The following is a 15,508-nucleotide window of genomic DNA, read 5'->3' on the forward strand; positions in this document are numbered from 1 at the left end:
TGCAAGAGAGAACAGATGTTTAGTGCTGTGCACATATGAAGGACATGCGAAAAACTGTTCTCACCTGGCAAACTTTTGAAGACAAATATTTAAGAAAAAATCAATTCAACAAGCTGCTCAATGCAGATTATATATATATTATCTTGGCTTGAATTATTGCCAAGTCTAAGACTTGTCATATTTAGACTTGTTCAGCGTTGTGTGTGCTGGAACATTAATCCTGTGATATTTCCATAGGGAAACATTAATTCTGTGATATCTCCCATTAGGGAATAGAACATTTCGAAGCTGTGTCGGGAAGTTATCCACCACAGGCTATCTCTATCACGTAGACCAATGATGGTTGGGTTTGTGTATCCTGACTGGGAAGTGTGAGGTGAGGGGCATAGAGGTGTGTAGAGGTGAATGGGGGGGGGGGTAGAGGCAGAGGAGAGGGGGGGTAGTGGGAGTTATTCACCACAGATATCTCTATCACTTATACCAATAATGATGGTTAAGGCCCGGTCACACTATACCGATTTTTTATCGGAATACTATCCGATTTTCCCGGAGGAATCGAAACAGCCTGTATTTCGTTCAGGTCTTCTATCCACAGTGATAAAGGACCTGATTTGCTATCTGTTGAGCCATTCCGATGTGGGATAGCCCTCTCCTAACTTTTGATATTAACTCCGTTTCCTTTTATCGGATAGCTATCCGATTTCTCTTCCGATTTTTATCGTTTTTCGATGTGACTTCACTTCAGAATGTAGTCGGTTCCAGAACCACTCAGATTTGGAGTAGGTATTCGAATATTCCACTGCATTCATTACATTCACTACCACAAACCTCACTCTTCGGCCTAAAATCGGAAAAATCAGACCGTATTCCGATAAAATATCGCTGTAGTGTGACCGGGCCTTTAGGTTTGTGTTTCCTGACTGGGAACTTTGGGAAGGGTGAGGGGCATAGAGGGGGGTAGAGGTGAGGGGGGTACATGGGGGGAGCAAAAGAGTAAAATTGCAATGTCTGAATTTTCTAATTTAACCTTTAGAAATCCTGCTTACTTATAGCACGCTACACATCTACTGGGATTTTCTTAGTCTTTCGTTACCCTGTTTTGCATACAATTTCATGTTGAAGTAGGTCACAATTTAAGTATGTGTAACATAACCTGTTGATGACCGTAATCTCAAATGATCTTTTCCTTCCTCTCTCTACATGTCACAAGCAACAAATGGATTGGTCAATCTGACCACCATATCCTGACCACAGATTACTCTGCTAAAGCAATGTGACTCATATACTGGATTTTTGGTTTCATTCCACATCATGAATTATACAACACTGTTTATATGTAAATATATTCATAAACAGGAGTATATAAAGTATAATAATAATTAATGCTGTTTGGATTTTATAAACCATAATCCCGAGAATATATTGACTTGTCAAGTTTCAAATAGTGGCATAAATTTCAATTTTTTTATTGGGGGGGGGGGGGGGAGTTTTCCCCAAAAAACACTGTAATACTGCTGTAAATATTATGAAAAAATTGTCCAGGTGGCTAAACAAAGTGGATTGAATCAAATTCATTAATTTACTCACTCAGTAATCTTCACATATTTGGAAAAGAAAAACAAAACTAGGACGTTCTCTTAGTGTGCTAAACTACATATCATGACTTAACCAAAAATAGGTACGTTTGGACGGCTTTTAATTACCAAAAGTCTGGTTTAACGATCAAATCACTCCCAAAACTAATTGTGGAGCTTTACAATTTGAAATATTGCTGTTTGCAAGTAATCCATAGAAAAGTGTAGTGTTCCTTTTTAAAGATTATTACCAAAAATATTCGCTGTCTATTGACGATAGGTCTCAGAATGTTAAATCTAGGTTGGAAAGACAAGGGGGAGAGAGTGGGACGGGACAGGAGAGGTGGGAGGCAGGAAGGTCGGCCAGGACTGACTATAACATGTTTTGATAAATAATGCAGGGGGGTTGTGTGTAAACAATATACATATATATATATTCAGGATAAAAAAAATCACGGTATGCTGTACATATATACTGTACAGTATTCAAATGGTACCCACATGCTTCCTTACATCTTGTATGCAGTGGCGTTGAAAGCCAGGTCGGGCCTGGGTACAGATATGTCACCGGGGTCCCCTTATTGCGCTCTTCATGTTTACTTAAAACTATGTCATGAGTATAAGAATACACTATTTTTCATCCCTAAATTTTCTCCAGCCCCTCCAAATTTCTCTCTGGGCTCCTTAATTGACCCAGGCCCCAGGGTTGTAGCCTCCTCTGATAACCCTATAAACCAGTTCTTCTTTACATACGGTATTTCCCCGTATGAGTGGTAGGACAAACTTCTGAATGAGTCTCATATCTACATCAAACTAGCCATTTGTTGCAGGTACATACCTATGTCTGGTGGGAGGGGGAAAGAGGGTCATATCAGGGCAACCTTTTAGCGGTAGTCTAACTGGCTGAGACGACCAAATTCTGTTCGGATAACCAAAATCATTTTTGGAGGTCGTCCCGCTGACAACTAGTTGCTTGCTCTAAATTCAGATAGCATTGTACATAACCCCCTAAATATTGTAGGTAAAATGATGAATATGTGTCACTCCTCCGTCACTTTGAGGGTGCTGAAATAAGAAATATTTTCAGAAAACTATATTGGCTGTTCAGACAACCAACATGTAACACCTAGTTGTCCGAGGAACAAACAGAGGTTCCAGAGGGACAACCAATGGGACAATCTTCTAATTTGCTCTGGTATTAAACATGCTAGTGAGATATTCTACATCCACATTCTTTCTTATAGAGTGCACGGTTGTGTTGGGGGGAGGGTGGGGTAAAACCATTTTTTCACCCTTCCACCTCTTACAGTAGCCTTGCTTAACCATGGGGTGGATGCACACCCCTTGCTTGTGAGTAAAAAGGCCTCCAGGGGCGTTTGAAACTATAAGCACCAACAACAAATTTCCTGAAAAAGTATCCTACTAAGTTCATCCATAGCTTGTAAATGTGGTGCAATGGTATATTTTAATTGCTGAGGGTTTGTGAGCTGTGGCAAAGGTCAATGAACGATGTCCTACCTGGGTCCGGGGTGTAACTTCGTGAGGATTAGCAGTCATATTCGTTCCCAGAATGCATCTCACCCTTGACGAGTACAAGTGATCTCCAAGAATCTTGCACATCTTTTGTCCCAGATGGACTTGCAATTGGTGATGTCGCACTGAGTACAAATAGAGAGAGAGAGGGGACAGTAAGTACAAGTAGAGAGAGGGAGAGTGTGCACAGAATTAAAGTCCATTAGCAAGCTGACTTAAAATGACAATTAGATTCGTTAGTGTAGATATGTGATATTCCTTTTCTTAAATTAAAAATAAAATTTGGGTGCCATTCATTTTTCTATATCTTTTCAATGTTCAAGATGCTCACCCATTAAAGCATTATAAAATGTCTGGAAGCCTAAATTACTATAAAATTTGATGAAGTCAATAAAGAAAAAAAAGGTCCTCAGAGGAGGCCAAATATGTCTGTTAATCCACTGTGCTCTAAATTCTGAAACGGTAATCTATTGACAAAACAGTGTAATATAGCATCAAGGTACTGCAGGATAAATGCCAGCATTATACTTTTGCTTCACAAATTTCAGACCACACGAGTATTATGTTTTACTATAATTTGATATGCTTTGTGAGGAGATGACTTAAATAGATATGTGCTAAACTAGGTAGATCAGCCGCTTTGTTTGTTGAGACTGCTGTTTATGTTCCAATTTGTAATGGGCCCTCTACCCAAGTGTTTCAACCTCCTTTTCAAGAAACTGAAAATATCAACCATCTCACAGCTATTCAGTATTAGGGCTCCGCAGTCAAGCCAAAGTAAACAACGGTTTCATTAATAAACTGAATTGTTACAGTAAAATAAACCTTGGTTGTGGAAATTTACAAGGAAAAGTTGCACTTAAGTGTCTTCGGAGTTCTGACAATGACTGACCTTATTTAATAAGTAAGAATCCAAATAAAATCCTACTTTTAATGGAGCTTATTGTGCATTATTTCCTCTTTAATTTGCAATTTTATCCTCACGCTCTAACTCACAAATGTTCATTACTTCAATATGGGTTATGAATTCAAGGCAATAGCTCCCACCCACATTATTAAATGCAAATTAATAGGCTTGATCTAGTGGTTCATCTTCTACAAAGAAAAAAAAAACACCTGAAGGGCTCTATAGTGAGATCCTGCCACATTATAAAGAGAACACTTTCAATGTAAATCTGCACACAATACTTTCCAGCCTTGACTATTATTTTCTTCAAGCAATCACCACGGTTCTTGCAGTATATTAATATGGATCAACAAATAAACAAACAAACCCCAGGGATATTTCGGCAACAACTGGTTTTCGAGGAAAATACCCAATAGCCAACTTGATTTTGATGTTTGATATGTACCCTGGACAATGTTGTTCTTGCACCCATGTAGATTGACCTAACTAGATTTGACCTAGATTATTATGTGCAAATAAGGAAATCATAGGGTACATCTACTCTGAAGGGCCACAGATTAGATAGGTACTCTGATGGTAGCAATACAAGCAATAGTGATAACACAGACTTTTAATACCATAAGTCATACTGAGTCACATACGTAAAACTCTGTAAATGATAACAATTGGCTTTAGACAAATGAAGTCTATATCTGAGATGGCCTTTTGAATGGTTAGCAAACAATCCAAAATGAGTTTAACTGTAAAACTGATAGCCATCCAACTTAAAGGGTAAGTCAGGGGGCCAAATCCAGAACTCCATAGAGGATGAGGAGGATCGGTGTGGCTGTTGGGGTTGTTCAAGCCAACTCCCTATACAGGGAATCAAGTCCCCATATCAGAGAGCATCCTCCCCAATGGAATACACGGTTGTGCTAATAACTCCTTTAAAGTTTGTGTGAGGTTGAAAAGGCTGAGGGTTGATGGGGGGGTGAGAAAATAAAATTTTGGGAAACCCAAACATCCACCTGGGTCTGTGCCTGTAAATTATCTAAGCCATTTGGCTTCTAGTGCTTCCACATCCACATGTTTTAAATGATCTGCTAACCAGGTCAATATTATATATACATATTTATACTGACAACTGCTTTAAACCATTTCGACAAACACGATACTTACGTTTATCTACCTGTATTTCTAATAGAGCACAATTAAGGTCCTCATTCTTGGACAGAACTCTGTACTCAGTGGTGGCTTTCTTCGCATGTCCACTTTTAATGCTTTTCAGAGAAACATTACGAACTGGAACTGTCTTTCCGAACAAAAGAAAAATAAAAAGATGGAAAATGAGCTAACAATACAAAACAATAACAGTAAACAGAAAGAAAATCATGAAACTTTAGATTGAGATGTTGCAAAGGCAAAACGATTACTAATAAAAATTGATTCTCACAGGCAAACTTTTAATAAAGAGACTTACTGTAGCATATTTGAGCTACTGTAGTCTGGTCAGTTGGCAAGAACATAAGCAATCCAGCCGAGACATTTCATACCAAGAGGTTACGAACATCATTGATACCACAGTTCATACTGTATAGTAAAGTATTCTGTTACCATGGGTTACACATTCAAATAGAGTAGACACACACTTTTGGCATTTCATGTAATAAAAGTGAGACTGGTGCGGTGACACTCCTACAAATCTGTACAAATGACATCCCATAATGAACAGACATGATGCGACCTGGGTCAAACTGTACCATCAAAACAAATGTCTTGTTATAGTTGTGTAAATACAGTCGTCCAAAATTACATAAATGTGTCAACAATTATTTACAAAAGTTTTCTTATAAAAGTTTTGATCCTTTTCTTTCTTTTGACATCGTTCACTGATTGACTGGTGGCAGCGGTCAAATATTTCACACTGAGGAAGAAATTACTGTATGCGAGCCTACAGACAAGTTTTATTTAAATATACATGAATAATTTATGTTGGATATAGCTGTTAGGAATGTATTTGGCAGGGTGCACAGGGCCAGAATGTTGCATTTTTATCTGTTCTTGGGCTTTTGTGGGGAATTTCCACAATTATAATCAGTGTATAATCAAAAGCTACTGCGAGCCCAGCTAACTAGTAGAAAACAACAAACCTTCATGAGGTTTGGAAATGTCAACACCTCATTAATGATTCCGGTCAGATATCATTTTTAAGATACGACTTACTGTTCATTATTATTTGTCGTTGTGTTGCATCTTACTCGTTGCTAGTTATATTCCCATCCAAGGTTGAAGTGTAATCTATAAAGGATTATTTAGCTTCCACCATGACTACACACAGCATTGCTTTTAAATGTCACAAAATAAACGCCCTCTAGGAATATTATACAAACAATGTCGAATCCGTTTACAGAGTCTGATTACAAGAATGTATAGATCTTAAAGTTTGTGTCGATGGGTTTGTGACTGAACTCACAGTTTACGCCCAAAACGTTTAGTATAAATGAATATACTTCCGTGCATTGTTCACCTCTTTTTTTCAAAATAGATTTCTTCAAACAGGCATTTCTGGCTGTAAAATCTTGTACTTTAATTAAACCAGGAAACTTAGGAACTACATGAGGGCAACAAAGTTGTCCACATAGCTAGACTGAAGAACTTGATTTAGAGTGGTTTGAAGTTTAATGGGGACATTTTTTAAAGGAGCAAATGATCCGCAGTCTTATTTCCTACCAACTAAGATATGCTCAATTGGAAGAGCATTTTAAGGCACATAATTATCTCTTGAACCACTAGCAGCTCAAATCCTGTTCTATCTGTACTGCTGTTGAATTGTAGGGGGTGAGGGGTGGGGGCATGAAGAAAGTAATCAGTAAGAATACAAATAGTTTAGAAAATACAAGTTTAAGAAAGTCTCAGACGCTGGCATTAGTTGGCAACATGAAGGAAAAACAATATTGCAGAGATATGGAAAGATGGATCCAAATTGCTTCAAGCAAGCTGTTATGTGATATGTGTTGCAATCCTATAGTGTTGAACTAGTTAATATTGATATGCGATTTTATGCAAATTGCACGCATGTTGACACTGATTTTCTAGAACTAGGTGTAAGAGTTTGTTATGATTGGTTAGCATACATAGGAATAATTGATAATTAGTTGATTATTAACCTTAGAACTCCGATTTGTGTAGAAATTAAACATATGTGAGACTTAGTTGTGTAAACCCTTTCCAGCAAAAATAAATTCAGTCTGGTTCTGTACAGAACATGGTTAAGAGAGCTTTCCATTCCTCTGTACATTAACAGCTTGGTCAATATTCACTTGTGACTGGTAAACAAATCATCATCAAATCAACTATCTGCTTGTTCGAGAGTTTGCCTAAAGTTGCATCTTGTCCTCTGCTTCCCTTGCCTTGCCACCAGCAACAAAATTTAGCCTAATTTAGTATGTACTGAATCCAATTTGGGGCCACACAATACAAGTTTGTCAGTCTCTTTCAACATAATACGTGTTATTTCTTGCTGAACTTAGGCCAAAATCTTGAGTAGCTATGACTACTGGAGGAAGCTACAAACATCATGATCAATGGAAAACCTCAAGTAGCTATGGCTATTGGAAGAGACTAACTACAGCATGATTGAGAAGAGACCTTGTGTATCTATGGCTACTGGAAGGGACTACCTGGTATGTTTGAGGAGAGACCTCAGGTAGCTACATGTGACTACTCAAAGAGGCAAATAAAACAAAGTGATTGAGGGAAACCTCAAGAAGCTATGGCAACTGGAAGGGACTACCAACAGCACGATTGAGAAGTGACCTTGAGTAGCTATGGTTACTGTGGGATGGACTACCAACAGTATGATTGAGGGGAAACCTTGAGTAGCTATGGTTACTGCGGGATGGACTACCAACAGTATGATTGAGGGGAAACCTTGAGTAGCTATGGTTACTGAGGAAGGGACTACCAACAGCATGATTGAGTTGAAACCTTGAGTAGCTATGGTTACTGAGGAAGGGACTACCAACAGCATGACTGAGGAGTAACCTTGAGTAGCTATGGTTACTGAGGAAGGGACTACCAACAGCACGATTGAGTTGAAACCTTGAGTAGCTATGGTTACTGACGAAGGGACTACCAACAGCATGATTGAGGAGTAACCTTGAGTAGCTATGGTTACTGAGGAAGGGACTACCAACAGCACGATTGAGTTGAAACCTTGAGTAGCTATGGTTACTGACGAAGGGACTACCAACAGCATGATTGAGGAGAAACCTTGACTAGCTATGGTTACTGAGGAAGGGACTACCAACAGCATGATTGAGTTGAAACCTTGAGTAGCTATGGTTACTGAGGAAGGGACTACCAACAGCATGATTGAGGAGAAACCTTGAGTAGATATGGCTACTGAGGAACTACCAACAGCATAATTGACGAAAAACCTTGAGTAGCTATGGTTACTGGAATGGACTACCTTCAGTATGATTGAGGAGAAATTTTGAGCAGCCATGGCCATAAGAGGGACTACCAACAGCATGACTGAGGGGAAACATTGTGTATCCATGGCTACTGGTGAGGCAAGGTGAGGTGAGTTGAGGTGATGCGAGAGGTGTCTTTACAGGGTGTGGTGTTGTTCTCTTTATTCACCACAGCAACTGCATTTGGTCAACTAATTCTACCAAACCTGCAGAGTATTACTCAAAAGGACATTGCGATATGATCAATATCAAGACACGGATAAAAGAATGTTTCATTCATGATGGTTAAATACCAAGTACTTTTATACTGAATTCTTTTGCACACTTAACACTCTCCCACCCATATACTTTTGCATTAGCATTTATCACACGCAGAAAGCAGCATTTTCAATTTAGTAAAGATATTTTGACAATTTTTCCATCATTTGAAAATTGACACTTTACTAGTCTAGCTGATGGAGAACATCGTTCCCAGATTTTATTATTGATTTATAGGATCTTAAAATTGATCAGGATCATCTCAGAGAGCACTTTTGAAAATTACAATGAGCAGGATGATGTCACATGTGAACACACACAAGTTTACTCCATCAAAACTATTATAAAACAAATGAAAGATTGTTTAACTTACCAAGAGATGGTCTCCAATGGATACATACTTGAGGGCTTGACATATGGTACCTTAATATGATAGAAATAAAAATTTAAAGAATAAATTATTAGAGAGAAATTAAAATAGTTTGTTGTCTACTTTGATAAAATTGGCTAGAAGTATTATTAATTCCTCATTTAATGATCCCTGCTCTGTAGTTTAACAAAGTTTATTAAATGTGTGAAACTAACTTGGCCTGACGTTTTGATCCTAGCAGGATCTTCTTCAGGTTATAGTTAATAAGATGTACCACAATTTTAAATCCAGCCGGATGTCGGACTCTGTAAAAAAAAATCCTCAAGTGCAAAAAAATCAGAATGTTGGATTGTGTTGATTTCCAAACTTTGATACAACAGACAGGAATTCCAGCAAGATCTTTGGCTGAATGTGGCAAATCTGGTATTTGGCCAGATTTGAAGTGCCATTTGCTGGGGCATCCTTAATTGTGAATCCACCATAGAATCTTGTAATGTACCTTGAGACATTACAACATGGATCATACAATAATCATCTCTAATTTAAATCTACTTTTGTCATTAATTATAGAGCAAATAATAAATGTATTAATTAATCCTGCAAATCTTGCATAACTAAAAACTTACAGGAATTTCCTTCTGATGGAATGGTTTACTCCAGCTATTTGCCAGCTATTCCTGATCTCATTTAACTTGTCAATGTCGGTAGCCATAAGAAGAGATCCAGAGCTTTCTCTGTGGAGGGAGAAACAAGAAAAGAATAATTGCTAGACGAAATAAAATCATTTTCCTATTTAAATATGTTAATATATAAAACTTGCTCAGTCAGCCTGAATTAATCGTAATAAATCTAGAGCCATGAACTCAGTTTGATCAATCTTATATTAAAGTGTTTCTTTATCATGCTGGTTTCAATGAAATCAAATGTAACCTGTTTGTATGGGTATGTTCCCAATTTATAATATAATGGACGGGAGAACTCCAAATATAGCAGCTTTAATTTATTTTTGAAGGGAGTGGTTTGCTAGGCAATGCTAGACAGTCAATGAGTTTGTAACTTTCAGAAAATGTTCAAGACAAATTCTGTGGAACAATTTTCAGATTGGCAAAATTAATATATAGACGTGAAAATTAATACTACTGGAGTGGGACATGCGTTTTGATGGTGAAGGGATTAGGTCAAGCCACCTTAATGAGAAGAAACAAACCTGACTAAATTATTGGAAATCCCATCTACAAAAGAAACAGCAACGAAATTATACTTGCTATGGTCCTATGAGTCATAACAGATGAATAAATGTCTCAGAAGCAAAAAATGTTTGATTGTGTTAATTTCCTGAATCCGATAAATCCGGCAGAAATTCAAGCAAGATCTTTGGCTGAATCTGGCAAATCCGGGCCAAATGGTTTAGTCATGAACTCAAATTTTCATTTACCATCAAATTTAGAGGTTGTGTGAATATGAAAAGGTTGGTAACATTCCTTAATAAATATCAGTAATTTACATCTTATGTTACCGCCTCTTTAAGAACCTCACAGTTAATTGGTCACATACATTTGTTTAAAGGAGAAATATACCCTAGACTTTTCTGCTTAGAGAATACCGTTTTTCAGTAAGCTCTTTTCGACACAAGCAACACGAATGCTTGAAAACATTTCTTTCAACCTTAAAAGTCCACCAAATAGTCACCCATGGCATTCGCCATGATTTTTTAATTCAAGTTCCTTCTTGTTTCGTAAGTAAGCGATCCACATTTCAACACACATTTCCTATGCGCCTTCATAAATACTAAAGCAATATGTAGCCAACTTTTCTTCTGAAACACTTTCCAGGCTCGAGATTTTTTGAAAAAAGAAAACATGGATGCATTTGGACTTGACTGCTATCAATTCCAGAATGTATACACAGTGGAGGAACTGAGACAACGAGACCTAAAGCTTGCTAAACAGATCGCATATGTGGCCGACACCGGAAATTACTATATGATGCTAGTACTGCCGACAGTTCTAGGAGGGAGGGTCAAGCCTGGTGCTTTTGTACATACTCTTTTCTCTGGAAATCTATTTTTCAATAACATAATATCATTTTCCCTTCCCTTCCCTGCTCCTTCTGCCCCTCTCCTGTTTACACAACCAAATGCTTGACACTTTGACATTTTGCACCAACTTCCGAACAATCTTCGAGAGCGAGTGAACCATTCATATGTAGAGAGGGGAATTGTTTAACTTACGATGTAGCTTGCTGACTTCATTTTTGAAGCTCCCTTTGTCACATAATGGCCGCCAACACAGTAGGTTTGAAAAAATAGTTAGAAAAAGGTAGTTTTGACTAGTTATTTCACAGAGGGCTTAAGAATAGTAATCTTTTACGATGAAGTCACTGCAAAACCCCAGGGTTAACATCTCCTTCAATTTTATATTTTTTTAACACATTATTTACTATTCATTTACTATTTACTTCTGACTTAATTTGGAGGGGTGTGCTATTAGAAAGACTATTCCAAGTGGTACTATACATAAAACCATCATTATAAGTAACTTCAATTTAATTGTTAGTGCCAACCAAGTTTAACTACATACATTAACACCTACAGTTTTGGTCATGGTCTCTGCATAAAATCACAGGGCATACTAAACAAAGACAAACCTATCATCTACATAACAACTTTTGGCATCGACTAAGAGGAGACAAAGAACATGATACTAACTTCTCTGGCGCTTTGACTATCTCCAGAAAAGGTAGATTGCAAGCCTCCGCCAGTTGAGGTACGACTTCAGTGACTGAGACAGCGTCCGTTCTTCCTGTGTTAACTGACACCCCGGGTGGTTTTGCAATCACGAGTAAACCATCTGCAGATATCAATTTATAAATCAAAAACATTTAAGTAAAACAATTAAGAAAGTATATCAATACATATATCGATGGGGACATTAAATGGCACTCCCCAACCAGGAATGCCTGCCTCATAATTCTCTGAACACTATCGAAATGAGAAGGCTTGATGTCTATGCTAGTGTTTGTACTCGATCATCTCATGGATAGTGTTTCAAATGAGTTTCTGTACCTTTGGGATTCACTAAATTAATACTTTGATGCCACACATGTAGGAACTGAATGGAAATTTCACCAGGATGTTTAGATTGTTAATTTCTCTTTTACATGTCATTAACAAATTTGCCTCTGAAGTACTTAAGCATTAAACCCTGATCACACACAAAGTTAGCTAACCTGTGAATGTGTAAAGAGAAGTCAGATACACAGACTTAAAACTCTTCAAAGCTTCAATTTGGTATCGGAGATGCATGTCAGTCTGTGAGAACTAAAATATTGGGCACGATGAGATTAGTGCGGCGATCCAAAAGAGACATACTGTAAAGTGAAGGGACTACAATTGACCTTAAAGGATGGTCAGCTGCTAAATTAATAAGTATGTCGGCTCATCATTCTGTACCATAAGTAGATTGGGGAAGCGAATTTAAATTTCTCATGACTGTTGAATATTCATGTTACCTCTGTATTCTACTGGATCACTCTTTATGTCAGTCACAACATATTGTAATTCAAATGGTTTGTTAACTTAATGATTTGTTTTTTTACTCTGGTCTTTCTGACTCTCTTTTAATAGGTGTGTTGCTATATTCTGTATTTATTGTGTAATGTTATAATTGCAAGTTGTCAGTCAAGAGAAAAGTGTAAGTTTTCTAGTTGGGCCCGAGTCGTTCTTGTAACAATGTTAATATTTGCTTTTCTATTTATAATTGGTTTAAATACTTTATTCTGTATAAATTTGTGTAACCTTAAATGTTTTGTACAGTAACATTGTCAACAACACCAAATGAAAAGTAAAGGGAAGGTACATGCTATGGTTTAAAATCTGGAAACAGATGTTACAAACCTTTATGAGAACAAATGTTTGACTTTAAGATCTTTAACAACTCTTCTTTATTCTCAGGTAATTTAGTGTTAGACTGGTCAACATGGATAAGAGATTCTCGCTGAACTTGTTTCGACTTTGATGAACACCTTGCAGTGTGAATCTTCCTTGCAAATCTAATCTCAAGCTTCTGCCATGATTCCTCCAGTTGGACATGCAGTAATCTGCTGCAGCATTGACCCAGCCTCAGACTCATTTCAGGTTAGTCTACAGGAAAATAAGAACCGTAAATACAGTATATTCTATGATTACTGCAGTTCATGAATGATGATGATGTTCAAGCAAAAAAAAAAAAAAAATTAGCAGACAGATGACTTCTGAGTACATTTCAAAGAAGCTTTAAACAATTATCTCGCCAGATATCTTGGATCTTTGAGATGAACACCAAACAGTATAGCAGAGTCACCTTCAAAGTACATAATTATGATGACCATGACGTAAGAATGTTTCAGGTAAAATTGCAAGAATTTTTCACCATCTCAGGTTCAGTTGAGATACTATGACAATTCATCAAATTACTGCCCAATTATTGCACAATACCATATTATTGAAAAAGGTCTCAAATATTATATAATCTTTATTATTTGTCATTTGTTTGTAGTTAAAAGAATATAATGTGGTCCTATTAAAGATGGGCAATAATGGTTGTACCATCGACAGAGATGACCGAATGTTCCGTGTGGATGACCAAACTCAGCTACTGTAGGCTAGCTATCTTGTTCATATTAAGAAAAGCTCATGTAATGAATATTTGTATATGACCATTAAGAGCTTATTTTTCTTCTCTTTGGAGATTTTGGATGGCATTTATCGTTACTTGTGAAGGTTCCCTGAATAACAATGCTATCACAGATATCTTTCTTTCATCAATTGCAAGTTGCTGATATGTAAATGAATTTAAATAAATGGAATGCTAAAAACTGCTAATAAATTTTGCTATGTGCTGATAAACGCAATATGGACCTTTATACTGGAATGGACACTGAAGAAGTCCAGGAATTGCTTTCTATCAAACTAATAGAGTAACTGCAAAATACCGTGCAACTTTGAAGCAACACCCTTAAAAGAGGTTGGCTATGACGTCCGTATAGGGAGTCTAGTAATACACAGAGACATACCAAAACTTAACCAAAGTTCATAATACACTATCAGGACGGCTCATTTTTGCCTTTCTTTTGAAGAATGACCCATCATTTAATTGTTATAAATTATGGTGATGTTCAATACAAGCAGAAATGCCAAAAACAAAGTAAGTTCAATGTATTATATTGTTGTGGCTACCCCATCAGAATGGTTAAATTTTGGCCATTCCTTTTCAAAACTCATCATTATAATTATTACTATGGGTCCTTATTCAAGCTAAAATTTGTTTGTGATATTATTACAAACAACGTAATCAGATTCTCTTTCTTTTTTAATTTAGCTGTTTTTTAAAAAGGGAAATTCTTGATGGGTAATTTGGTTACTTAGTTTGTGCCAGCCAGCTAGAGCATGGAGCTTTGTGTGTGGAATATTCTGCAATTCTGCCAAACTTTGTGTAGTTTGTATAGGCTTCCACCCTAACATTAATTAGGCTGATAGTGATACTGATGATAGGAGATATAGTTTAGCTGACCTTTTCCTCCTAATGTCTGTAGCCTAGTATTAGTACAGTAACCCAACTAAGGCCTGCATGGCATGTGTGCTGAGTACCGTACCTTTGGCATTGCTTATTTGTTGAAAAGTACTAGGCCTATTGTTGTTAAATTCTAGCTAGCACTGCCTATGCTACGTACTAATTAGTACAACTAGTTACTAAGTAACATTTCGCAAAACTAGATAATACTAACACAACCTATTCGAAAAAAAATACAGTGAATAGAAGATGAAGATTCAGCTCCCATGATTCAATTATCTTATGTCAATCTTGTAGATATATTTTGAACTTTAATTACATTTCAATCGACCCTTTGTTCGCCTTTCCAATGTGAAATGAAGACTGACAATCAGTATACTACTACGGTACTAAAGTGGCTACTTTATGCAGCATGTAGTCATCGATTTTAAATTTCATGTAGTTCTGTGAGGTGGCATACGCCTGAATGAGGATAAGTTTTTGTGGATTGGATTGGATGTTGGAGAACATAATGGAAGTACATCTTATGCAAAACAAATCGGTAAATTGAGACAATCTGGCCATTTTACGCCTCCGGGAGCCAGGCGCGTAGCCAAGGGGAGGGGGTGCGAAGGGGGAAGTCCCACCCCTTGAGCATATATATATTTAATGTTTTTATGATATCGCTAGTATTTTCAAAGAAAAAATGCTAAGATGCAACATACAAGGTCTGGGAAGTGCCATTTCCAGCGATCTGGGAGGTATTTTCAGCCAAAATTTTCTTGTACGCTTCGCGCCAACAGGTGGCGCTACGCTTAGATAGTTTGCAATGCCGAATCTACAGTTTGGCCCCCTTTGGCAAATTCCTGGCAACGCGCCTGCCG

At 37.3% G+C, this 15,508-nt stretch overlaps 2 protein-coding genes across 20 annotated transcripts in view; one reads left to right on the forward strand and one right to left on the reverse strand.

Moving 5' to 3' along the window:
• LOC139961837 (uncharacterized) overlaps positions 1–15,508 on the forward strand; it is a 249,171-nt gene that overhangs the window by 213,466 nt on the left and 20,197 nt on the right. The gene's annotated exons all lie outside the window — the stretch shown is intronic.
• The window catches only part of LOC139961851 (mitochondrial mRNA pseudouridine synthase Rpusd3-like), a 125,858-nt gene that overhangs the window by 16,639 nt on the left and 93,711 nt on the right, over positions 1–15,508 (reverse strand). For 7 of the 19 annotated variants that reach the window (XM_071961446.1, XM_071961432.1, XM_071961442.1 and 4 more), the window contains 4 exons: positions 9,723–9,830; positions 9,100–9,149; positions 5,173–5,301; positions 3,093–3,232 (listed from right to left, as the gene is read on the reverse strand). In XM_071961446.1, coding sequence (XP_071817547.1) covers positions 3,093–3,232; positions 5,173–5,301; positions 9,100–9,149; positions 9,723–9,830 — 427 coding nt within the window. The other 12 variants (XM_071961429.1, XM_071961427.1, XM_071961430.1 and 9 more) reach the window with 7 other exon arrangements.

Source organism: Apostichopus japonicus, chromosome 20, assembly GCF_037975245.1.
Source record: "Apostichopus japonicus isolate 1M-3 chromosome 20, ASM3797524v1, whole genome shotgun sequence".
NCBI lineage: Eukaryota > Metazoa > Echinodermata > Holothuroidea > Aspidochirotida > Stichopodidae > Apostichopus > Apostichopus japonicus.